This window comes from Anabrus simplex, chromosome X, assembly GCF_040414725.1.
Source record: "Anabrus simplex isolate iqAnaSimp1 chromosome X, ASM4041472v1, whole genome shotgun sequence".
NCBI lineage: Eukaryota > Metazoa > Arthropoda > Insecta > Orthoptera > Tettigoniidae > Anabrus > Anabrus simplex.
Window position 1 is genome coordinate 188,075,404 of NC_090279.1, and position 25,333 is coordinate 188,100,736.

At 39.1% G+C, this 25,333-nt stretch overlaps 2 protein-coding genes across 2 annotated transcripts in view; one reads left to right on the forward strand and one right to left on the reverse strand.

Annotated features, from left to right (window-relative positions):
* The window catches only part of LOC136885883 (myotubularin-related protein 3), a 339,670-nt gene that overhangs the window by 283,500 nt on the left and 30,837 nt on the right, over window positions 1-25,333 (reverse strand). The window lies entirely within an intron of this gene.
* Window positions 1-25,333, forward strand: part of LOC136886432 (adhesive plaque matrix protein 2) — a 90,331-nt gene that overhangs the window by 48,962 nt on the left and 16,036 nt on the right. The window contains exons 2-5 of the mRNA XM_067159206.2: window positions 12,091-12,142; window positions 16,306-16,452; window positions 18,526-18,699; window positions 23,688-23,771. Of these exons, the coding sequence (XP_067015307.2) occupies window positions 12,091-12,142; window positions 16,306-16,452; window positions 18,526-18,699; window positions 23,688-23,771 (457 nt within the window). The remainder of the gene's footprint in view (window positions 1-12,090; window positions 12,143-16,305; window positions 16,453-18,525; window positions 18,700-23,687; window positions 23,772-25,333) is intronic.

Consider the following 25,333-nt stretch of genomic DNA (forward strand, 5'->3'; position numbering starts at 1 on the left):
CGGCGGTTGCTCACCACCACCTCCCACCACTTTGTGAAGAAAACATTACATTTTTATTACACTTCAGCTGACTGAAACAAGGAACTATAGGAAAGAAAGCACTTTGTACAAGCCCTGCTGTCTTTTCAGCTAATTCTTTCCTTTTATTTTCCTCAATTATTAACAAAATTATTAGCAAAAATACGCACAAAATGTCCTTCGTACCGGCTAACCGATTGCTATAAAGCCACAGCAAGCAATGCACACTTTGCATATGCTGTGAGGAAGGGTAGCGGGGTTTTGTTTTCGCCAAGGTCACGGACAATGAGGTATGATTCACGCGATCATTCGCGGTCTGGCAGTCTCTTTAGTGTCTGTCAGTTTCTTAGTGTGTAGTCAAATACTAAATTATCTTTAAATGTATAATCACGCCGGATTTCTATTTAATTGTGACTCATGCGCAATACTGTTCCGTAGGTAAAGCTTTATTGTATAGTACTGAATCAAAATCTCAAAACACTATTATTACCGCACTTAAATCGGTAAAATGTCAATCTTTACCTCTCTGTCGAAATTCGCTCAGAGTGCATTAAAAACCTTACCACTTTGTAGCTTTTCCTTTTTTTCATTTTTGATGTATAACCCCCCCCCTCCCTTCCCTGCTATATCCCCACCAAACCCGGGTACTTTTTGTTGTCTGTACACCCCCCCCCCCCACTTCTAATTCCCAATCACCGCTACTTTTTTTGCTAGTGGCTTTACGTCGCACCGACACAGATAGGTCTTATGGCGACGATGGGATAGGAAAGGCCTAGGAGTTGGAAGGAAGCGGCCGTGGCCTTAATTAAGGTACAGCCCCAGCATTTGCTTGATGTGAAAATGGGTAAACCACGGAAAACCATCTTCAGGGCTGCCGACAGTGTGATTCGAACCCACTATCTCTCGGATGCAAGCTCACAGCCACGCGCTACTAACCGCACGGCCAACTCGCCCGGCAATCGCCTCTACTGACCGGAATTGTTAATAGATTCTTCAGCGAGGTCTTTGTCGGTAGAAACATCGAAGATAGTTTGTTTCTTCACTCTTTAAATCTGATTAAAATTGGAAAATATATTTCTATAAAAATGGATTGGACTTCAGCTCGGGTGAGCCCCTTCTGTCTACGCCACTGAAACCCGAGTACTAAATACTATTGGAATCTTATGTCGATTTTTTTTTTTTTGCTAGTTGTTTTACGTCGCACCGACACAGATAGGTCTTACGGCGACGATGGGACAGGAAAGGGCTAGGAGTGGGAAGGAAGCGGCCGTGGCCTTAATTAAGGTACAGCCCCAGCATTTGCCTGGTGTGAAAATGGGAAACCACGGAAAACCATTTTCAGGGCTGCCGACAGTGGGGTTCGAACCTACTATCTCCCGAATACTGGATACTGGCCGCACTTAAGCGACTGCAGCTATCGAGCTCGGTGTTGATTTTATTAAACCAGGAGACAATATCATAAGAGAATGTATAACAGAGCTACCTCCCACGTTGTCGGTTACCTCACTCTTGAGGACTAACAAACAAAGGCTACCACCATTAAACATTACCTTTGCGTCACACCACTTCAAATTAATGTTTTCTCACATAAAGACACATATTGGCATTCTAAAGTGTTCACCTGCACACGCCTTAAAAGTAGTGTTCTGGTTCGTTAAGTTTCTAGCCCATACAATCGTCTTCAGAATCGGAAGCACGCAAACCCGACCAGAATTACAACTATCTGAAACCAAATACATCGACTAGTTCCCTGCAAGAGATTAATCACCAAAGAAGACCGGGTTCACACCAAAAATAATTTAAAATGTGAAAAAGGAGTTCAACGAGAGCAACATATTTTACGTAGGAAGCTTGTGGTACAGTGGTCAATAGCCCCTTGGTGTGGTAGTGAGTGCTGTATTAACGAAAACACAATATGGTTATCAGTGGTGGGAAAAGCAAAATACCAAAGTAATTGGGCTGAATTACTGTTAACTGAGAAATATTTTACTAAATTAAAAATTACTTCACCGAACACCATCTTACGGAAACTGCAGACATATTTGGGCTGTAATGATACTCGAAACTGAGTGCAATTGTACTAGACAAAAGAGTGACTAAATGGGTAGCTATATTCCAAGAAAATACAACTCATAGAATTGTAGAGTAGGTACTCATTAAGAGGGGAATGCCTCAAGCCAGTATTATTGGACCTTTATATTTTCTTATATACATAAATGATATTAGTAAAGAAATGGAAACGCATACATGGAAGGCTTTTTGCGGAGATGATATTCTGTATCTCTATATATAAAAGCAAGTCGGTCTGGAGCAATGTATATATAAATATTTTAAAATGAAAAAAGACGTGAATTAATGAGGCACTTCCAAAAATATCAGAAATTTCAAACTTGGTACGGGAGAACCTGATGACCCCAGGATCCCTAGAAAAATCGAAAATTCTAAAAATTCCCTGAAGGGAGCACGCTGGGGAGCCTCAAACTTTGGGCTCAACATAAGAACTCAGTCGAATAATTTATCCAATGCGACAACCTATAGGTTTCATTTAAACATTTTCACGAATTTGCTCATTTTTATCCCCCGTCCCCCCAAATCAAGATGGCGGCACAACCTGCCAGACGAGGTAGAAAATTGAAATTTGGAGAAATTATAGCTCTTAGTCCCTAACCGACGGAAAAATTCCAAGATGTTCAAATTTTTCACTTTTTACCCCCAGAATATCGAAATATGGACGCAATTTTAATAACTGTGCAGACATTCCTTTTGAGGTATTTTTGGTTGAACGGTAAGTCGTATCACGAAACGGATGGCACAATCTCAGTTCAATTTGGAGTGTTCTACAACTTTGGTCCTATGACTTTTTGGCGTATCTCTCTCCTTTATACGTTAAATTGGGGTCTATTTCTGGATTGTACCTACATTTTGCACCTTGCGCACGTATAACTGATGGTTTGAATCACTTATGGGAAAGATAGGATCATCAAATTCTACATGAATATTAGCTCACCCAGTAGCCATATGTTTTAAGCTGAAAAGTAATTAAATATGTGAAAAGCTTACACCAATTTCACCCTATTCAACTTTTCTAAAATAATCTTACCTTTAAATAGAAGAGGAACATATCAAAGACCAGGCATATAGATCGCTAAATGTGGCCAGAGGCGTCTTATCGTATATACGTTTTTCGATATGATGTACCGTTTAGTAGCAGTCATTCTGTAAATGAAGGTAGACATCCATATACTTCCGTATGACTATCTATATTCAGTCATTGATGTCGATTTGTAGCGATCTAGGTAGGGTTTGTCTGCCATTGCAAATCGACAGTGACTGTCAGAACGAGGGCGTGTGCTATTGTAATGAATAGTAATGTAATGCCATTGTAATGAATAGTTCCCTTCTCAATTCGACTAGCAGAAGACATGGGAGCGTGCAATTCTTTTCAAAACTCTTTTACACGATTCTGTTTGTCAGTAGGCAAGGGTGTCTCCCATTATAAACAAATTTACCCATCTTAAATGTGACTGACTTTAGGCATAGTGGCCTGCTATTATAACGGAAACTCACCAACTCGTTAGCTACCTCTGTGGATCAGTGGTAGAGTGTTGGCCCCTGGATCTCAAGATAGCGGGTTCAAACCTGGCAGAGGTAGTCGGAATTTTGAAGGGCGGAAAAAAAATCCATTCGACACTCCATGCCATACGATGTCGGCATGTAAAAGATCTCTGGTGACACACTTGGTGTTTACCCGACAAAATTAATTAAATCTCAACCATAGACGCCCAAGAGAGTTTCGGTTTACTCGGTCTGCCATCTAGTGGGCCTAGAGTAAAATGAAACTTCGAAATTGACGAGCAGACAGCCAGATGGCGTCAAATCGAAATGTCTGCACACGGTAGCTGAGGCCATACGATTATCATTATTATTTATTATTACCAACTCGGTGTGACTGACAGTAAGCTGACTGGATTAGAAAATGCGTCTCCCATTATAATAACACAACTCAATTTTGACTGGCAGTAGGGAAGGTCCCTGCAAATATAATAAAAGTTCCTAAACTGTAATCTATCTGAAAGTAGGAAATGGGGTCTGCCATTGTAATGAAACCTCCCAAAATCGACTTTGGCCGCGCACTAGAATGGGGCCTGCCGTTAAATGAAAATGACCAACTTCTTAGTGAATTGCTGCAGACAAGTGGACTTGCCGTTATCATCGCAATTCTGCAATTCCGCAAATCGCACTTACATTGGAAACAACGTTTGTGGATTTCACAATGCTGTTTCTGGGATAAAGCCAAGACACATGCAATTTAAAAAAATCGTATTCACTTCATGTGTGGTAATTTACTTCGATATCCGTATACAATGTAGAGTACCGTAGCGAAGCACGGATACATTTGCTAGTGGAGTAATAAATAAATTACAGGATTGTGAGCGACAGCAAGAAGACCTCGACAATGTTGTGAGATGGACAGCGAGCGATGGTATGATGATAAACAGAGTTAAAAGTCAGATTGTAAGTTTTACTAATAGGAAAAGTCCTCTCAGTTTAAATTACTGCGTTGATGAGGTGAAAGTTCCTTATGGGAATCACTGTAAGTAACTATATGTTAATATAAGAAAAAAATCTTCATTGGGGTAATCACAAAAACGGGATTATAAATAAAGGTAACAGATAGCTCTGCACAAGATTATGAGGATATTTTGGGGTTATAGTGAGGATGTAAAGGACAGTGCACATGATTCTATTTTCTGAATATCATAGCTAAAGTCTTACTTTAATTTACTTTAACTTGATTTTCTTCAGACTATTTTGTAAATATGTTGAAGGATTTTTGTAATTTGCCATGATACTATGATAAGATCCTACAGTCCGTATCTTGTGTTGGTATTGAAAGGTGCTCAAATACGCCAACCTCATGTTGGTGCATTTTACACTACGTAAAATATCTCGCCTTCTTCTTTCCTTTTTCTAGTGCCGTCTCCTCGCAAGAGGGTTGGTGACCATCATGGTGAACTCTTTATAAGTTGTGTTTCCCGTAAGGGAGTAGGACTTGATCAAATACAACGATTCTAGAGAGAGAATTCGAAAAAGACAGCACGCTTATGGGGTCCTTCAGATGAAATACATGCAACTTCTTCAAATACTTGAAACTTGCTCGGTTTTTTGAGGCAACTAGCAGTACAACTCCGGATCCTGTGGTGCCTATTGTTTCTCAATAGATCCTCTTTGCGGTAGAAACCAAGAACATGGGAAAAGGTTTCATCCTCGTTGCAGTGATGGCGCTAAGGAATTGTAATTTGCTAGTTTATAAAAGAAACAGTGGAGATGTGTAAAGCCTATGTCCACTTGAAACGCAATTTTCACATTCATTAGCATCCTAAACCTACACAGTCCAATGAAAAAAAAAAATGAAAAAAAAAAACAGAAGTGAATAACTGTTTCTACCTACAGTGCAATCAAGTAGTGTGTTACTCATTGAAGACCACACCCATCCCAAAAGAGTGAGGACAAGTTCTAATGTGGAAAATTTCATTTAAACCTGTTACTTATTGCCGATGATGACACATACACAGTCCCAAAGAGGGCAGAGGTAAATTAACACTGAACGTGCAGGGTTCGTCGACGAGGTGGATATTGCACTAAGGTTCCCGGACTTTTTTTATGAATTAAATGCCAAAAGTGACCTAAAATAATAAAAAGACTTAAAATGAGTGAGAAAATAACCCAAAATAATAAATATGTGTATTGTCTGCATTACCTTTTATTCGCAATGGAGTGAACAAGCGTCATCAAATAATAATGATGATGATGATAATAGTAATAATAATAATAATAATAATAATAATAATAATAATAATAATACAGAAACACTTAAGAGAACAATATTTCAGTCCTTTTCAAAAATGTTTTTCTTACAAGCAAACCAACTGGGCATCTATACGTCGTCATTATTATTAGGATATTATGCAATCCCTGCACATTAAATGATATTCTGGTGACCACTTAAAGTGAATCACACTCGAATAAATAAAACTCTCACAGTGCAAAACGAAACTAACAGGGACGTATATGCAGGATAGTCCTCGGGACACTTCAACAACCTAACTGAAATGTGAATTTTGTACCTACTAGAGTGATCGCAAGCCCTATCCAGATTAGAAGCAATGTCTCGTCGCTGTGTACGGATGTGGATTTCGAGAGAGTGCGGATAACGAAAACCTACAACCTGTTTTCCAGTCAGTGACCGGGTCAGGGATGGAATGAATGAAGCCCTGATCTTGCGGCAAGGATAGGAATTGCGCTGGCTGCCGAAGCCTGTCGCACTCCTCTGGGCCAATGATTAATGACTGACAGATGAAATGAAATGATATGGTATTGGAGAGTGTTTCTGGAATGAAAGATGACAGGGGAAACCGGATTACCCGGAGAAAAAACCTGTCCCGCCTCCTCTTTGTCCACCATAAATCTCACATGGAGTGCCCCGGATTTGAACCACGGAACCCAGCGGTGAGAGGCCGACGCGAAGCCGCCTGAGCCACGGAGGCTCCAGAGAGTACGGATAATGGTTGTAAAAAGTTTTCCAACCGACACTGGAGTGGATTTCAAGCAACCTGTTATCATTCTGCAAGTGCTGTTGAGAGCTATTATACCAAACAGGACACGCATACTCTGCCGCAGAATAGCATAGTGCCATTGCAGACGTTCGGATGTTTCAGGTTGGCTCCACTGTGATCCGGCCAGTTTCCGTAAAAGATTGTTAAAAACATTAAAATACCTATATGAGTATGTTGACTGACGTGCTACAGAAGTCTCGTTCACGTGTCACCATTTCTGACATATTGGTAGGCCGTCCCCGTGACGAATGGTGTGAAAATATGGCTCATTCGTGAGTACACAGTATGCCACTCGTCTTTCCGTAGCACTTGTGTGACGCCCAGGCTTTTGTGTGGGGAACTGTTGAGGATACAATCAGACTTCGGGCAGAAGACACACCCGGTGGTGGCAAAAGTACGAGAAGTTTTTTTTTTTTTTTTTTTTTTTTTTTTGCTAGGGGCTTTACGTCGCACCGACACAGATAGGTCTTATGGCGACGATGGGATAGGAAAGGCCTAGGAGTTGGAAGGAAGCGGCCGTGGCCTTAATTAAGGTACAGCCCCAGCATTTGCCTGGTGTGAAAATGGGAAACCATGGAAAACCATTTTCAGGGCTGCCGATAGTGGGATTCGAACCTACTATCTCCCGGATGCAAGTACGAGAAGAACGTATTACAGTTATCTGAGAAATATTTTACTCAAAATCACAAATTACTTTTCCAACACTCAATGACTTTCTTCCGCATCGTACCAAAGTTCGCAAAGAATACATTACTTCATTTTGCGGGTTTTTTTTCGTATAGAGACTTCTCTCACTACGTGAGACTAAACATGATTTTCCCCCATAATTTGTATTTTAATTAATGACCTCTAGTATTTCAGTATTTCTAGTAGGCGGGTCTATAGGCGGATGTTACGTATCTCGTGGACTGAGTTAGGGATACTGATACTAAACAAGAAGACCGAAGCATTCCTTTCCATCAATAAGCGGAAACTTGAATATGTCGGACACGTGATGCGGAATGAAAAGTACAAGATCCTACAAGTTGGCGATGCAGGAGAAGACTTCAGGACAACGGAGATCTGGCCGAAGAAGAATCTTCTGGCTGAAGAACCTGAGGAACTGGTTCGTGACAAGCACGATGATGCTTTTCCATGTGGCAGACACAAGACTAGAATAGCCATAATGACCGCCAACCTTCGATAGAAGACGGCACAGGAAAAGAAGAAGAAGAAGAAGAAGAATTTCAAATAATTTGCCATTTACTTTTACAAAACAGTTGCTTCTTAAAATTCTTATCGCCAAGCCTCAACCTCTTGGTGGTGGTGGTGGTAATAGTGAAGTACATCTTTGCATTTAATGAAAAGACACTCTACAGGGACACTTGAAGAAATACCTGTGTTCAGTTTTACAATTTGCTTTACGTCGCACCGACACATAGGTCTCATGGCGACGACGGGATAGGAGTGCGAAGGGCGCGACCGTGGACTTAATTAAGGTACAGCCTCACCATTTATCCTAGTGTGGAAATGGGAAACAACGGAAGACCACTTTCAGGGCTCTCGACAGTGGGGTTAGAACCCACTATCTCCCGAATATTTAATTTTAGAACGTGCTCAGCAGTGATGGATAATGTGGATAAGTTTGATGTCATTGTTGTTGGGGTAAGAAAATGCCCCATCAAGCACTGGCAAAGCTACTGGTTCTGCTGAAGTAGAACTGAAAAAGTCATCATCATCATCATCATCATCATCATCATCATCATCATCATCATCATCATCATCACTTTTCCCCCGTTCCTGTTTCCATGCGTTATATCTCGATGTAACGATTACAATTTATTTCAAGAAGTCAATTACGAGTAGCAATGATATTTTGTAAAGAGTAACAACTACAAGTTAACATTACTTACAATTATTCGTTACAAGTTTATTCAATTATCTCTCAACTCTAGAGACATCACAGATAAGGCTATTCGTACTGGTATTTAGTAAGACAGTTTAATAGTGCATTATATCCAATGTTTTGAACTGCTATTCCCAGCACACACACCTTAAAAGTAAAGATAGTCCATTAACTTCGTCGCCCACACGACCATCTCTAAATTAGAAGCAGACAAACCTGAACTGACCTGCCACACTCTGAAACTAGTCATGTTTCTAGTTCCCCCAGTAGATTAGTTATCATCATCATCATCATCATCATCATAATCATCATCATCACAGAGCCTGTTCATACACCTTAAAATATAAACCACCACCATAATAACTATGTATGGTCTGTAGGTTCATCTGTGTTTCAAGATAATGATTATTTGAAATTTAATCATGATCAAAAGACTGGCTTTAACTTATCCAGTCCAAGAGTGCATTTGATAATTACATAAACATTGCCATTACGATGAAAATTGTGTAAATTTTGTAAAATTCTTCAAAGTAATTCACCAACATGATGTTACCATATGGTTCATACAAAACATACCACTAAAGTATACTAAAAAGTTATCCCACACACACAATAAAAGGAAATGTAAAGTAAATGGACAGAGAAATAATCTAAATTTTAATCAATATTCTAGAAATGTAAAGCACTTTAAAAACTATACTAGCAGTTTCCCGCTGGCTCCGCCCGCAATGTACAAAGTATGGTGTTGTTCGTTACTATCCTCACGGATGTATTAGCAAAGTTTCGAGTTAATAAAATAAAGCACATGATCTGCTGTGGTAATAGAATGTAATATTATGTCAACAAAACACAAAGACATTGAATTAAACGTTCCTTGGAACAACACTACGCGCCGAACTGTTAAAAAGTCCTTCAAAGATCTTCGTCATGGAGACATATGTACTCATAACTTTTCTCAGAATCTACCAATTTACGTAGTTATTACCTCAAAAGAAAGAGCTTGATCCACTGAGTGTTCTTAGGCCAAAACGAACTCCGTATCTCAGTTAGAACAAAAGATATGATTGCTTCAAAGAGACAAATAATTTGAAGAAGGCGAAAGTTAATTGATTTATAGTACCTGATGACAAATCTGTGCATTAATACCTTTCAGTTAAAAAGCAAAAAACATGAAGAAAATCGACCGGACAGAATGCCCGGACTAACTGACTTTAGTTTTCATATTTTTTAAATATATAGATTGTTATTTACTTTATACGAGGATGCTAACGAAGACACAAAAACAGAATCATTCTGAAGGCTAGTAGTAGAAAACAGGAAATTAAGTCGACAGGTCTGTAGAGATATCACCAACGCCATATCGCCAATTCGGTTAGATAAAGGAGTTTAAAAAACTAGCATTAAACGACTTTACACTTTGCTAATAAAGTACTAAACAATAACGGATCAATCCTAACCCGTCTAATCCTAAGAAAATAATAACCAAATTTGAACTAATAATCAAAAATAGCATAGAAAAATCAAACATTGAAACTATAACAAACCGATTGATTGCCAAGTCCCTATGTACATACTCCTCACTACAAAAAAATCACCAAGGACGAAATAAAAAATTAAGAATATCAAAGTGCTGGACTGACTTAGTTCCTTATGCCTACATGAAGTCAAACCGATAAACCAGAAGTGGATAACGTACGGACATCTTGGATTTTCTGCTGGATGGTAGGCACATCATTACATTGCATCACGTTATGCAGGCTCGGGTTTAGGGTGCTAGCCATCCTGGACACAATCAATTTTGACACTCCCTGCTGTTGTGTTGAAAGTCCATAGGGAAGTAATAAAACTCTATATTTAAGGATTAAGGGTAGTTGATCTACAAAAACCAACATTTTTAAGACTAAAAAAAGTGGTAGTTATGAATGAGCATTCAAAAAATAATGGTTACGGCAAAAGGAAGAGGAAAGCCATGTTACATCACTGGAGACTGTTATGCCTGTCAGCGTTCAGTCTGCAAGTTCTGCGAATGAACTACGTGCCTCCACAATTCTCTATTTGCAATTAGTTCTGTGGCATCTATTAGTTCCATAACTCTTATTTTTATATCACTGAAACCAAAGTCTAACTACTGCCATCTTGGTCTCCCTCTATTTTTCTTACCCTCTACGTCCGAGTCCATTATTCTCCTACGTAACCTACCCTGCACTGGCCTCACATGACCTTACCACCGAAGTCGGTTTCAAATTCCTGAGGTACCGGGCGAGTTGGCCGTGCGGTTAGGGGCGCGCAGCTGCGAGCTTGCATCCGGATGAAAGTGGGTTCGAACCCCACTGTCGGCAGCCCTGAATATGGTTTTCCGTGGTTTTCCATTTTCACACCAGGCAAATGCTGGGGCTGTACCTTAATTAAGGCCACGGCCACTTCCCACTCCCAACCCTTTCCTATCCCATCGTTGCCGTAAGACCTACCTGTGTCGGTGCGAAGTAAAGCAAATTGTAAAAGAAAAAACCTGAAGGAAAATCAAACCCACGTCCTTCTGTGTGAACCAAGCACGCCTTTAATCGCAGCCTCTACAGTTCACAGAAGTAGGAAGCAAACGGCTGTCGGTTATACAGTGAGTTGGCCGGCAGGCACGCCCAGCTTATCTGCCTCCCTTTGACTCATCACTTCCCGTTACACTGCGCAGCGACAGCACGGGAATGCCCACACTTCGCAGTTCAGGTCCGTGCTGTGAACTTGTATTACGTGTTACTTCGGGGTATAATTCTCATAACGCCTCCACATGTGTACACGGTACAGGAAAGGGTATTTATGTACGATAATCATGTGAAAACTGTCTTGTAGGGAAGTCGTTACGCGATTTGCAACACTATTTCCAGGTGTATGCCCTCCTCACAGACAGACCGTGCGCAAACTCGTAAACAAATTGAGAGGAACTAATTCTTTATTCGATAAGAAGCGAAGTGTTAAAAAACGTGTACTTAACGACGAAAAAGTAAATTATATAACAGAAATATTAGAACATACGCCTACAAAATCCCTAAGGCGACTTGGATAAGAAGCTGGGGTTTCGAAGAGCTCGGCATGGTGGGCTAGGAAAATGTTAAAATTGAAACCAGGGTACGAGCTTATTTTCTTAATTCTTCATTATTATTTTCCTTAACAATTGTTATCTCATGTCAAGCGCGGATAAAGTGAGCGAAGTGCTGTCCTTGTTGCTATGCCGTGGAGCGGGCAGTGATGAGTCAATGGGAGGCAGATATAAAAGCTGGGCGCACCTGCCGGCCAACAGATGAGAGAAACTCACTGTATAAGAGAGTACAAACCCCGAGTCTGTTGGTGAAACAAGGCGATAAAGGACATGAATACAAGGATGGCCAAAATATTAGTCTGTCCTGATAATTTACTCACGACCTAAACAAAAAGGAAAGATTAAAAAAAAATCACTGAATTAAACAATTATTTCCTTTTCCATAGTGAGTAAATTTTAAGAATAAACCATGATTTCTTTATTGTAATCAGATACGCTGCAGGGAAATAAAAAAGTAAAATAAATTTCCTTTGTTTCAGATTCTTCAGCAACGAGTATGGGTTGTCTTCACATCTCTAGCATTAAGCTTAGGTAAAGTATTATTTCTTCTTCTTTTCCCAACTTCAAGGGTCGGCAATAATGTAAGTTAAGCTCAGTTTTACGGCTGGATGCCTTTACTGAATTCAACCCTATGTGGAAGGATGTAGTCACTATTGCATGTTTCTGTAGGGCGATATGTTGTATGCAAATGTAATTCAAGTAACAAATAGCAAATTCGAAAATAAGATCTTTCTAAAGTATCCTTCATACTGAATATATTTTTTAAGATACCAGATAAGAAATTTGATCAAAGTAATATTGGAGAACTAAGTGCCCACTGTAATGGAGGAAATAATTTCAATTCATTATCTAAAGATCAAAATGGATATGGCAGAAACTCCAGCTCACCGCTGAGGACGATAGTTCACCGTTTCCTATTAGTGGGGAATTTACAGAGGTATGTCCCAAATTTGGAAAATTTGAGCCCTTCACCAACTAATTCAACGGGTAAACGACTGGTTCTATAGAAAAATGAAGTGGGTTACTATGGTGGCTGATGGGGGTGCATAGAAATAAAGGGTGGAATAGGAGCTGGAAGAGCTCTCAGTGTATACTATGTGAGGCTGAACATGATGACTTACATTTTCTTTGTGATTGTATAGGAACAGAGAAATTAAGGACAAAATTCTTAAATGCTAAGCAGCAAAAAATGTGTAGACAAAGAGATGAACAGAAATTTACTGTACAGATAGCAAATCAGTGTAGGAATGACAGTGGCTTGAATAAGTTTTTATGCGCAGTGAGAAAACTATGTCTCAGAGAAATACGAGGTAGTATATGATGTAATGGCATGGAATGTAAATAGTGAAGTAGCCAGCATAGGTCAGAAAGAGATTGGCACTCAGTACTTTACAGGCTAAGACAACGTCAGCATGTAGTAATAATTCCATTAGACATGCTCACAGGGTAGGAGGTAGAAGTAGGTTCACATGGTTGCGACATCTTGCTCTTTATTATCACATGCCTTAACTTTACATTAACTATTTTATTCTATCGTGCCATTTTAATTTGCCAATTGCCATTGTTAGCTCATATGCTGTTTGCAGAAATGCCATGGCCACTGGACCTCCGAGAAGGAGTTGTTCAAGGCCCATATATATATAGAATTTAATTTATTTTACTTATTTTATTTTAATTAATTTTAATTTATAACCTGAAGTGAATAAGAACATGTATTGGGCGGAAGCCTGTTATGTTCAGCAATAAATACATATATAGTATTCTTTCTTTAGTGTCAGAAATTGTTAGTAAGTGTAGTTTTAGTGAATTTGTTTTTAATCTCGATTCATTAGCTTTTCTGAGTACGGTATTACATTTTACAAGGGCTGCTTACCGCGGCCGTATTGCATCAGCTGTTCTCGCGACAGTAGCGCGCTGGCAACAGGGGTAAGATGCCCATTTGTTTTGCGAAACGTCAATTTAGAAGTAAAGCCGTGCGGAGTATAGTATCCACACTCAGACCATATTTTCTGCCACTGGTTGAGAAAATCTCGTGGATCAGAAACCCCTTCCTTGAAATTGAACATGAACTGCCCTCTCTTGAGGAAGATCAACTAGCCGAAATATCTTGGCAGAGAGAAAAGTGAAAAATAAGTATGATGAAAAACGAAAATCCAAAGCCTGTTTCCAGTCATACGTCCGGGTCAGGAATGGAATGAATGAAGCCCCCATCTAGCGGCGAGGATAGGCATTGTGCCGATTGCCGAAGCCTGTCTCCTCTGAGGCAATGATTAATGAATTACAGACAAAATGAAATGATACTGGAGTGGGATGCTGGAAAGAAATATGACAGGAAAAGCGGAGCACCCGGAGAAAAACTTGTCAAGCATCCGCTTTGTCCAGCACAAATCTCACTTGGAGTGACCGGGATTTGAACCACGGAACCCAGCAGTGAGAGGTCGGCGCGCTGTCGCCTGAGCTATGGAGGCTCTGAAAAATAAGTATGATATGGATAGAAAATCAGATGGAGTAGCATATTTAGCTCCAGGAAGTTCCATGAATGTATCACAACTAGGGTTGCCATAAGGTTCAATATGAAATTCAGGACAGCAACATAGACAAGTTTCCAACCATAGGCGTCGACTCCTGGGGAGCACTTGCCCCCATACATATAGTGGTACGAGGACGCAATCGTCTTTTTGCTCCCGTAATAATATTTGATATTTTCGTCCTTGCCCCCGTGCTCAAAAGTCAGCGCCTATGATTCCAACTATATTTGGGTAATTCCACGTGAACTGTCCCGTCCGTTACTCAAAGACGCACTTGTTATATGATGTTAATGTTCAAAATCAAATAGAGAAATAATAAGAAATCATACATTATATAAAACACCTACTTTACAGACCACTCGAAAATTATATAATATTCACTGTTATTTGCATAGATTTTTAAGTAACAGATGGGACAACTCATGTGGAATTACTCATTTCTCAACAACACGAATAAATGAAAATTAAAAACAGCATTTATTTACCTTTGCTTAAAGATATTTATAACACAGAAGTGCCCTGATGCTGACACAAATCATACTTTTCTGAACTTGCCACACTTTTTAGCAACTCATCGTTTTTAAAATGTAATCATGAAATTCCTGCCAAGGTATTTCTTTAAAATTGTATTGCAGCAATAATATTGATTTAACAGAGTCTACTTTCAGTCTAGTTCTGTCATTTGCTCATTGTGAATTCATTAAAGAAAAAAAATATTTCTACACATGCATTATGGCCAGGTAAACAGAAACTGAACTGAACCAATTTAAGCAATTCAGAATATTGCTCATTGGATTTACATTGTTTTAAAAACTGAACCCATTTATTACTAGCTAACATGGATACAAAATCATTTTTATCATTATTCAACACGCTGGTCCCGGGAGGATGTAGATAGCGTTAGCGTAGGTCAAGCCTGTTACCATGACAACGTCAGGTAATGACGTCAGACTCTGCTTCAGGATGAATAACCAAAAAAATTCCATTCCCTTTCAAAAACATTTGGGCAAAATTTTAAATAATTTGGTCTGATTTTTAAAATTCAGGACATTTAGGGAGTTTTAAAAATTCAGTCAGGACGTCGGGACACATGTTCAAATTCAGGACAATCCCGCTTTTTCAGGACGTATGGCAACCCTAATCACAACTCTACGTTTTTGATCGACATTTGTGTTCATGGCGTCCCCTATTGGTATACCCTGCAATTATTACTACAAAGGAAATACTACGTTTAATGCCTTTCGTGGCAACATGCCTATGTGAGTGTACCTCTTCTGCTCTTAAAGAAATGAAAACGAAATTCAAAAACAGAGCTAATGTAGAGGCTGGTCTTCGGTTCGAGTGACTACGCTTGGTCTTTGGAAAACAGCACCATCCGTCCCATTGATCCAACAACCGCAACAAGTGCATTTTCAAGTAAGTTTCCAGGTCCAGACTGTTGAAAGTGCCATACCATAAGCCCAAAAACCTATACAGTATCACGTCTGTAAGTACGGGCCGTGAAAGCATCAATGACAAGTGCCATACTGTTTTATAATTTCTAAGGATGTATAAAGTATCTTTATGCAAATGAAATTAAATTAAACTTTCAAAGAAAGTAAATATTAGTCCTAAATTATAGAATACCACTAAAATCAAATATGGTATCATTACAAAGTTCTGTTTTTTGTTCTGTGGCTAAAGGGTTCTTGGACATGCTCTGGGGGCCTCAGAGACAAAAAGTTTGGGAAACCCTGATCTAGAGAAGCAGTGCTTCAGTCACGGCCAACTTTACGGAACGTGCTTTCGATTGTCGAGGGGGCATGTAGGCTACTCGATGAGATCATAAATATTGCCTACAAGAGCGTGCTCAAAGACACACATATACTCGCGGGCCACTTGAATCCCTGCTCATAAATTCGTGCGAAGAACGGGTACTTTAGCTAGTAATAAATATTCCATCTCAGCAATAACAATATTGGAATCTTTTGAATTAACGTTTAGAGGTTTTTGAATTATTATGTTTACCGTTCACTGCCTTGTCCCGGCTTGTGATAGGCAGAACCTTGCTTCCCATTCAATGTCCCAGGCTGGTTGGAAATACACAAATACGTTCATCATAATGGACATGTTACCAACGTATACATTAGACGAGAAATTAGAGTAAACATTTTGTCACTGTTACAGGTGCAGCCAGAGGAGCAATCCCATGCACAACCAACGTCTGTGGAAGGAACACACAGTGCAATGAAGTTTCAGGCCGCCCCGTGTGCTCTTGCCTGCCTGGCCACTATGGGAACCCCATCATAGGCTGCACTAGAGGAGAGTGTTTAGGTAAGTATCTCATGGTGGACACACCGGGAGCAATATCAACCAAGCAGTAGTCTGTTACAGTCTGATGCAAAGTCGACCACTTCCTTTGGGTTGGTTGTATAACATTTGCTTTGGGATTATTTCCCCTGCCATTCTTTTGACCATGGTCCTTCCAGTCCTTCCGGTATCCCTCTAAGCGGTTTAAAATGGGTTCTACCTTCAGTTCTTTCAACACTTCCTCGTTCCTGTCGTGGTCCCATCGTGTCTATCCTGCTGTATGTTCATTAATCTCATCTCAGCAGCAACGATTCTGGTTTCATCTCTTTTCCCGATTGTCCATGCTCCACTACCGTTTAAAAGAACTGGCCGGGCTAGTGTTCAACGCATGTGCATGCAGCCTTGTGTTTCTCTGGACTAAAGACGGGTTCATCACTGAGTTTAAACCAAATTTTTTAACGTACAGTGGAACCTCGATATCTCGAATTACCTGGAAGCTAAATCAAGACCAAAATTGTAGTTGGTCTTGGCTAAATTTTATTTCGAGTCATCGAAATTTCGATATAGAGAATACCGTTTTTGAGCATTATAGCTCATAACTGAATTATATTTATCTACGGGCTTATACTGAATACATTATTTTTAACAGTGTTTAAAAATATACAAACAAACTCGATTTTACGACATCACTTTAATTACAACCCTTATTATAGTCACATTTTAGAAGACAGAATACAGTACATACAATAGTGAAACAAGAAACATACCTCTTTGGAAAAAAATCCGTTAGTCACATCTGTTTGTTCCTGTTATAACCTTTCCTCCCTTCACGTTGAAACTTCTCGTCGATACCACGCAGCCGAGATTCGTAAATGGAGCTTATTATCGGCGACTTCGGGGCAGGGGGTTGCTTTCGTACGTGACCGGCAATTAATTCACACCCGAGAAAGAGCGAGGCCTCGCCGATTTTATGACCATTACAAGTTTTAGTTTTTCGGTTCCCGTCATACTAGCTCCGAGCATCACTGCAAACCTTTATTTAGTTGTTAACTGTTCCTCACAAACCACAAATGCCGTATTGCACAGTTAATGTTGAACAAAATTCGAGTTAGAAGTATTTTTTGCTTCAAGGGAGGAAATGTTTGCTTCGAGAAATCGAAACATTCCTGTAACCGAATTTCGAGTAATAGAGAAATAAATACCCGTGAAGAATAGGACCAACAGCCGGGAAATTTAAGTTACTTCGAGATACTGAAAATTCGAGTAATGGACGTTCGAGTTAGTGCTTTATTATTCAGTATAATTTTTCATGGAACTGTTTTTTTTTCTTTTTGCTTTTGAAAGAACGTGTTTTCTTAACTTATAATTCCATATCATATTTACCATTATTCCATTGAGACGGCATACAGAACATTGTAAATCATCCTCTATGCTGGCAAACAGTACTGTACCTGGAAGACTTGTGTGACATGTTTTTATCCAAGTCTCTTTTAACCAATTTGGGTTAAATTAAACATATTTTTAGCTTTTAAGAAAGGATGGCTTGGTTTTTGCTGATCATATAAATGCAAAATATATTATACTGTATCATTGTCATATATAAAACAATGGTGTAAAAGCATATTTTGGTTCATATTACAATAGTTTTAGCCATTTTCCAAATATTATTCACATGTTTTGAGCCAATAATGCAAAGTCATTTAGAGCATAAATACCAAAATGTGACATAGAAATTTGATGCAAAGGAAAATGAAATAGTACCTAATGTTTGCTTACAAGATCAGCAGTAAAATGGCCACATTTGTAATATTCTTTCATAGTTTATATTTTTATAACTAAATGCTCCCTTTGAACTTCATGTAAACTCAAATTATTTTAAGGAGAGGAAATCCAAAATAACCAAATACAAACAAAATGACTTGACATTATTCTTAGGTCATAAAAATACAGCATATGGAAGCAGTGAGTTTTAATTCCAGATGAAACCTGTATATTTTTCATGCAATGGTTGTAAATAAGTGAGTATTATTTCATCTACAGAAGAAGGTACAAATGCAGATTTAAAGAAAGAATACATGGATTTTTTTTGTATTTCAGACAACAACGACTGTCCATACAACAAACAATGCCGCAATGCCCAGTGTGAGAACGTGTGTGCGGGAATGTGTGGACGGGGAGCCAACTGCGATGTGCAGAATCACATTCCAGTATGCAGCTGTCCCGAAGGATACACAGGAGATCCTTTCAATTACTGCCGACTCATGGATCCCAGTAAGTGTATCCTCCAACTGCAGAACACAACTTCATAATAAGAATGATTCTAGCAGCTTTTCACATAAAACTTCATACGTCATTCTTTATCTCAAACTCTGCTAACGTGCAAATGTCATATTACTTTTCTTAAGAAGGGAGGCACACATGTTAGTGTAAGGGTACCTCAACACGAATAATCCATATTTTAAGGGCCGATGCTGTAAGTCCGTACCAAAGAAACTATTTTTTCAAAGAATAACAAACTTTGTTTACCTTGTAACATAAACTAGGATAAAATGTATCCTTAATATCAACTACTTGCCTCCCTTAGTTCATCAACAGAGATGCAAATAGCAACAAATAATATAAAAATTCAAATTTCTGCAACAATTTTAGGTACAGTTTTCACATTACAAGTTGTAATGCTTTCTGCACTAGTTAAAAGCATTAGTACCTATAACAGAGACTCACAAGTGTATCCTTTTTCTTTTCTTTTTTGCTAGTGGCTTTACGTTGCACCGACACAGATGATAATGGTGATAAACGGGGTTAAAAGTCAGGTTGTGAGTTTCACAAATAGGTGTTAATATAAGAAAAGACCTTCATTGGGGTCTTCTTTTCTTCTTTTCCTGCCGCTTTTTCCCACACCTGCGCCGCACATGTGGATTTGGCCCTGTTTTTACGGACGGATGCCCTTCCTGACGCCAACCCTCTATGGAGGGATGTAAGCACTATTGCGTGTTTCTGTGGTGGTTGGTAGTGTAGTGTGTTGTCTGAATTTGATGAGGAGAGTGTTGGGACGGACATATACACCCAGTCCCCGAGCCAGAAGAATTAATCAGAAGCGATTAAAATCGCCGACCAGGCCGGGAATCGAACCCGGGACCCTCTGAACCGAAGGCCAGTACGCTGACCATTCAGCCAACGAGTCGGACAAAAGACCTTCATTGGGGTAATCACATAAATATGATTGTTAACAAAGGGTACAGATCTCTGCACATGGTTATTAGGGTGTTTATGGGTTGTAGTAAGGATGTAAAGAAGAGGGCATATAAGTCTCTGGTAATACCCCAACTAGAGTATGGTTCCAGTGTATGGGACCCTCACCAGGATTACTTGATTCAAGAACTGGAAATTATTTGTTCTGGGTGATTTCCGACAAAAGAGTAGCGTTACAAAAATGTTGCAAAGTTTGGGCTGGGAAGACTTGAGAGAAAGGAGAGGAGCTGCTCGATTAAGTGGTATGTTCCAAGCTGTCAGTGGAGAGATGGCGTGGGAGGACATCAGTAGACGAATAAGTTTGAGTGGTGCCTTTAAAAGTAGGAAAGATCACAATATGAAGATAAAGTTGGAATTCAAGGGGTCAAATACTCGTTTATAGGAAGGGGAGTTACGGATTGGAATAACTTACCAAGGGAAATGTTCAATAATTTTCCAATTTCTTTGCGATCATTTAAGAAAAGGCTAGGAAAACAATAAATAGGGAATCTGCCACCTGGGCGACTGCCCTAAATGCAGGTCAGTAGTGACTGATTGATTAAAATTGGTCTTATGGTGACAATAGGATAGGAAAAGCCTAGGAGTTGGTAGGAAGTGGCCGTGGCCTTAATTAAGGTACAGCCCCAGCTTTTGCTTGGTGTGAAAATGGGAAACCACGGAAAACCATCTTAGGTCTGCCGACAGTGGGATTCGAATCCACTATCTCCCAGATGCAAGCTCACAGCCACGCGCCTCTAACCGCACGGCCAACTCGCCTGGTAAAAGTGTATCCAAAATGTATTTTACCCAACTAAAATGGGCTCTTAAACAGAAAATACAGTATTTCTTTCCCTAAAACATTTGATGGCCACTGCCGTATTACTTATACAGGGACCTTTTTTTTATCTATTCAGGGGATTGTTGCTCGCCCAGTCTCCCGTGCTGCGAGCCTGTCTCCCGCTAAGCGCTTTATCAGTGTAAAGTTCAGTTTAGTCAAGTGTTCATGTGTTTAGTGCACAAGATGTTGTTCCAATACCATTTTCATTACGTTAGCATGTATAGACAATGTACATAATAACTTCATAAACTACAGGAAATCTTGTGCGAAAACACTCTACGACTTATTGCCACATTACGGCAAAGTGCTTGGCGGGAGACAAGCTCGCAGCGCACGCGAGAGGCAATCCCCTGAATAGACAAAAAAATGACCCTGTGTTTTAGAGAAAACTTAACCTTTTACTAGTCTTTCTTGTAACTTTTGGGGAATTAAAGAAGTGAACTGAGTTTGTTTGCTCTGGCTCTTAAGGTTCTTGAGGAAAGTATATCTAAAGATGGTGTCAAATTTCCCTTTGCAAAAATCAAATGATAAATATGTTTTTTCAATAAATGAAACTGAAATTGATAACAATTTTATTTATTTCTAAAGAATCCTTTCTGAGAGATATATGTATAGATGTTGATTCCCATAGGGAATCTGAAATATTTGTCCCGAATTAGTAAATTTATAATACCAATATAAATGGTCCGTTATTGGACATTATAAATTTTCCAGCTAACTCATTCCTGGTTGCCAGCGTTTTGCCCTCGTGTGCTAGGCTGGGCTCATCAGTTGGTACCTAGCACACCTATCAAGACGCTGACTACTGCATACCGTGCAGGCCACTGCGTAGGCTACTTGGAGCCACCGGCAGTGCCAATGCACTATGAGAGACTTTGTCTCATTAGCCATGCGTCTTGGTAGGTGTGCTAGGTACCAACTGATGAGCCCAGCCTAGCACACGAGGGCGAAACGCTGGCAACCAGGAATGAGTTAGCTGGAAAATTTATAATGTCCACTAACGGACCATTCATATTGGTATTAGATATAAGTATGGAATTTGGGGTTGACAAGTGTAGGATTCAGCGCATTGAAAGCGGGAAACTGACTCAGGGCCTATCAGACTACCACGAATGAAATAATCAGTTCCACAGAGAATGATGAGATGAGGCCTCTTCGATAAATGAACCTTTTATATGTCTCAACACTTCACATCACAGCCTGCATGGCTGCTAGGTACCATCGCGTCACACATTTTGTACCAATAATTTCAGATGACCCTCAGCTACAAGACATTAGTTATGTCAAAAATGTCACTTTCAGAAATGCAATGTTAGCTGACAGCTGAGTGGGAGTGGCTGTGATGCCAGGATATTCATACAGACATGTAATTTTGTTTTTGTTTTTGTAGGACCATACATGTACGATACATTTTGAATTCAGGAGAGCTTGCTCTATGCAAAGAAGTGAAAAAAAACAAAATGTCCATTTCTGACGACTTTCATGTCCACAATTTGTATAGCTCAGCTGCTACAAATGCTACTTAAATCTAACTTTACAGACTTAACATGGATTAATTAGCATTTATGAAACAATGAACACATTTTTAATAAGTCTATTAAGAACATGCCATGAATAATTCTTTGCAGCTAAATGAGATCTGATATCATAATTCATGCAATATTTACAAGATTCTTTTTCTGAAATGATTTAAAGATTTATATCAACATTATACAGAAGACAATTTTATGATGGTAAATGGGAAGAAAAGTCAGGTTGTAAGTTTCACCATGAGGAAAAGTCCTCTCAAGTTTTAATTATTGCGTTGATGGGGTGAAAAGTACCTCGCGGGGATCACTGTAAGAGGCCATGGACTTGAGGTAGAGCCCCAACATTTGTGAGGTGTAAAAATGGGAAACCTCGAAAAAAGTTACTAATTTTACTATATTATTTTTTACCTGAATTGCCTTCTTTCCAGGTGTCAAATCTTGTTTACACAGTGAAATTCTGATATAGTCTGCCGAATGCAAGCTCACAGCTACCTATAGTGTGTTCCAAACTTAAAATGCAGTACAGCAGTAATGGGATAATTCTGTCTCTTTCCTTCTCCCATGTTTTGTGGGTAGCGCTGTCCTACTCTAATGCAGCGGGATTGCCAAATATCCGTAAATCAGAATGTTATCGGTTAAAATGGGTGAATATTATGTTATGTACAGAATTTCAAGACGCATTTGATGCTGTTAACAAAAGAAAAAAATGTAAAATAATTATTTAGTGTGAAAATGGTAATATAATGGAAAGTTACGCCAAATGTAAAATCTTCACTGCATAGAACTTATCATGTCATAACTCCTATTTTACATTCATTATTTTCCTTTTTTTTCACTGCTGGTAAAGAAACATTTCAGCTTGATGTAGATACATTTATTTTTAAATTTAAATGAATCGGGCGAGTTGGCCGTGCGCGTAGAGGCGCGCGGCTGTGAAGCTTGCATCCGGGAGATAGTAGGTTCGAATCCCACTATCGACAGCCCTGAAAATGGTTTTCCGTGGTTTCCCATTTTCACACCAGGCAAATGCTGGGGCTGTACCTTAATTAAGGCCACGGCCGCTTCCTTCCAACTCCTAGGCCTTTCCTATCCCATCGTCGCCATAAGACCTATCTGTGTCGGTGCGACGTAAAGCCCATAGCAAAAAAAAAAAATAAATAAAATTAAATGATAACAAAATGCAGTATTTATTGAATTATACCAACAGTTCATAAGAATTTCAGTGGATTCTGAATCCTACAGTCAGAGCTATTTTCAAGTATTATGCTATCTATTTTTGTTATATATATGGTCAATTAGTTTTTAAGTGTTGTAAGACCTTACAGTTGGTTGATGGCCTAATATCAATAGGCCGAAATTAGTACCGTGATTCAAATAAATTGAAGTACTAATTTTATATTGTATTGATTATGATTAGGTGGATTACCTCATTTCTCTACAAGTGTTCATTATTACAGTAATTCCTCACTAATTCCAGTATATGTGTTTTTTAAAACAGAAATTTATGATATAAAAAGTTACTAATTTTACTATATTATTTTTTACCTGTCTTTCCTTCTTTCCAGGTGTCAAAGCTTGTTTACACAGTGAAATTCTGATCTAGTCTGCAGCACTGAGGCATGTAGATTAGTCATTTATGAGATTTTTTAAAACTGTTATAGATGAACTGTGCAATCCAAGCCCCTGTGGACCCAACACAAACTGTGATGTCGTCAGAAATGTCCCTACTTGTTCATGCTTACCAGGTAACTATCTCCTATTCTCCTATTTATTAAAGATATATATATTGTCTCTTGTGCTAAAATCTAGTTAGTAATCAAGGGAAGGGTAGATAAGTAAAATGCAGAAAGTAGAGCACACAGAAGAGGTGCAGATTGCCCCAGGGTTCACAAATAATTTTCAGTGTTAAAACAGTGTTTAATTCCAGCTGCACATAGGGGTAATTACAGATATTCAAAAATCTATAATAAAGAAATATTATACACGTAATTATTCATGGCATCACAAATTCTCTGGATAGGTCAAAGAGGCCTTAGAATGCTGGAGAGAAACTAACTCAGGATCAGCTGTACAAAGAGGGAATAGATGCCCTGCTACTTGGTCTGCACAACACTGCCTTCGTAACTAGTGGTAACTGTCTATGAACAGGCTCAAGTATTGAACCTCTGTTTGCTGATGCCACCATCAACAATCATACCTGCCAACTTTATAAAACAAAAAATCAAGAGAAATCAGGAGATGCAATTTGTCAAAACTGCTTATTCTACATGTCTTGCGCAGTAGAGGAGTGCTATGGTATATTATAACACTTATTGTCTCAAAACCTGACTGTTGTTATACGAGGCTACAAAGCTAAAAATTACACACATATTCCCTCACAGGAAGTATGCAAGTGAGATGATCGGTCTGTGATAAGCCTTCCGAAAATACTATGAACTCATGCTCCACAGTCAGTCATGTACTTAGATACCATTACTTAGCAAATGCATACATCAATATATTGAATATGTGAAGTGCAATGCAATTTTTATCAAGGAATAAATTATAATTCACCAGAATTGTCTCCAAATGGTTCCTAAAATCTCTAGAAAAGTCACTAGTCGCTATCATTGAAATTCTGTCACTAAATTACTAAAAAAGAATCCAAAATCTAGCAATTAGTCTCTAGAATTGACTAGACTGTTGTGAACGAACAGAAACATTGCACACAAAAACAAGATTGACAATCGATATATGTGTCGCAATATACAGGTTTCAATAAATATTGCATATTTGCGTGCATTTCTTGTATTAATAAATGCCAATATTTCATTTGAATGCAGCCAATGAACGAAGGACATCCAGCCACTGGTGTACAAAGCTGAAATGGTAGGATTGAAAACAAATGTTTGAAGTTCACAAAAAATAAGCTAAAATCGTGAGGCGGGAAAAACTGTCAAATAATCGGGAGTCTCCCACCTAAATTAGGAAAGTTGGCAGGTATGAACCATATCAAACACTGCATCAAAGATGGCTGGATGAAATGGCAATCACTGTCAGGTACCTTGTGCAACATATGGTCAAGAGATCTGCTCTCATGCATGGTTCCCAGAGCTGGGTTTTGAAGGCATTATCATCATCATCCTAAACCATCTCCAGTTTCCCGGGTGTGGTATATGAGCCTTCTTCATCTCATCCTGTCTTTGTACCATTCTTCCTCCACCAACTTGTCCCAATCATGACCTCTCAGCAGTACATCGTTCTTAACTAAATCTATCCACTTCCTTCGTGGCTTTCCCAAGAGTCGTCTTCCTTCTACTTTTCTGTC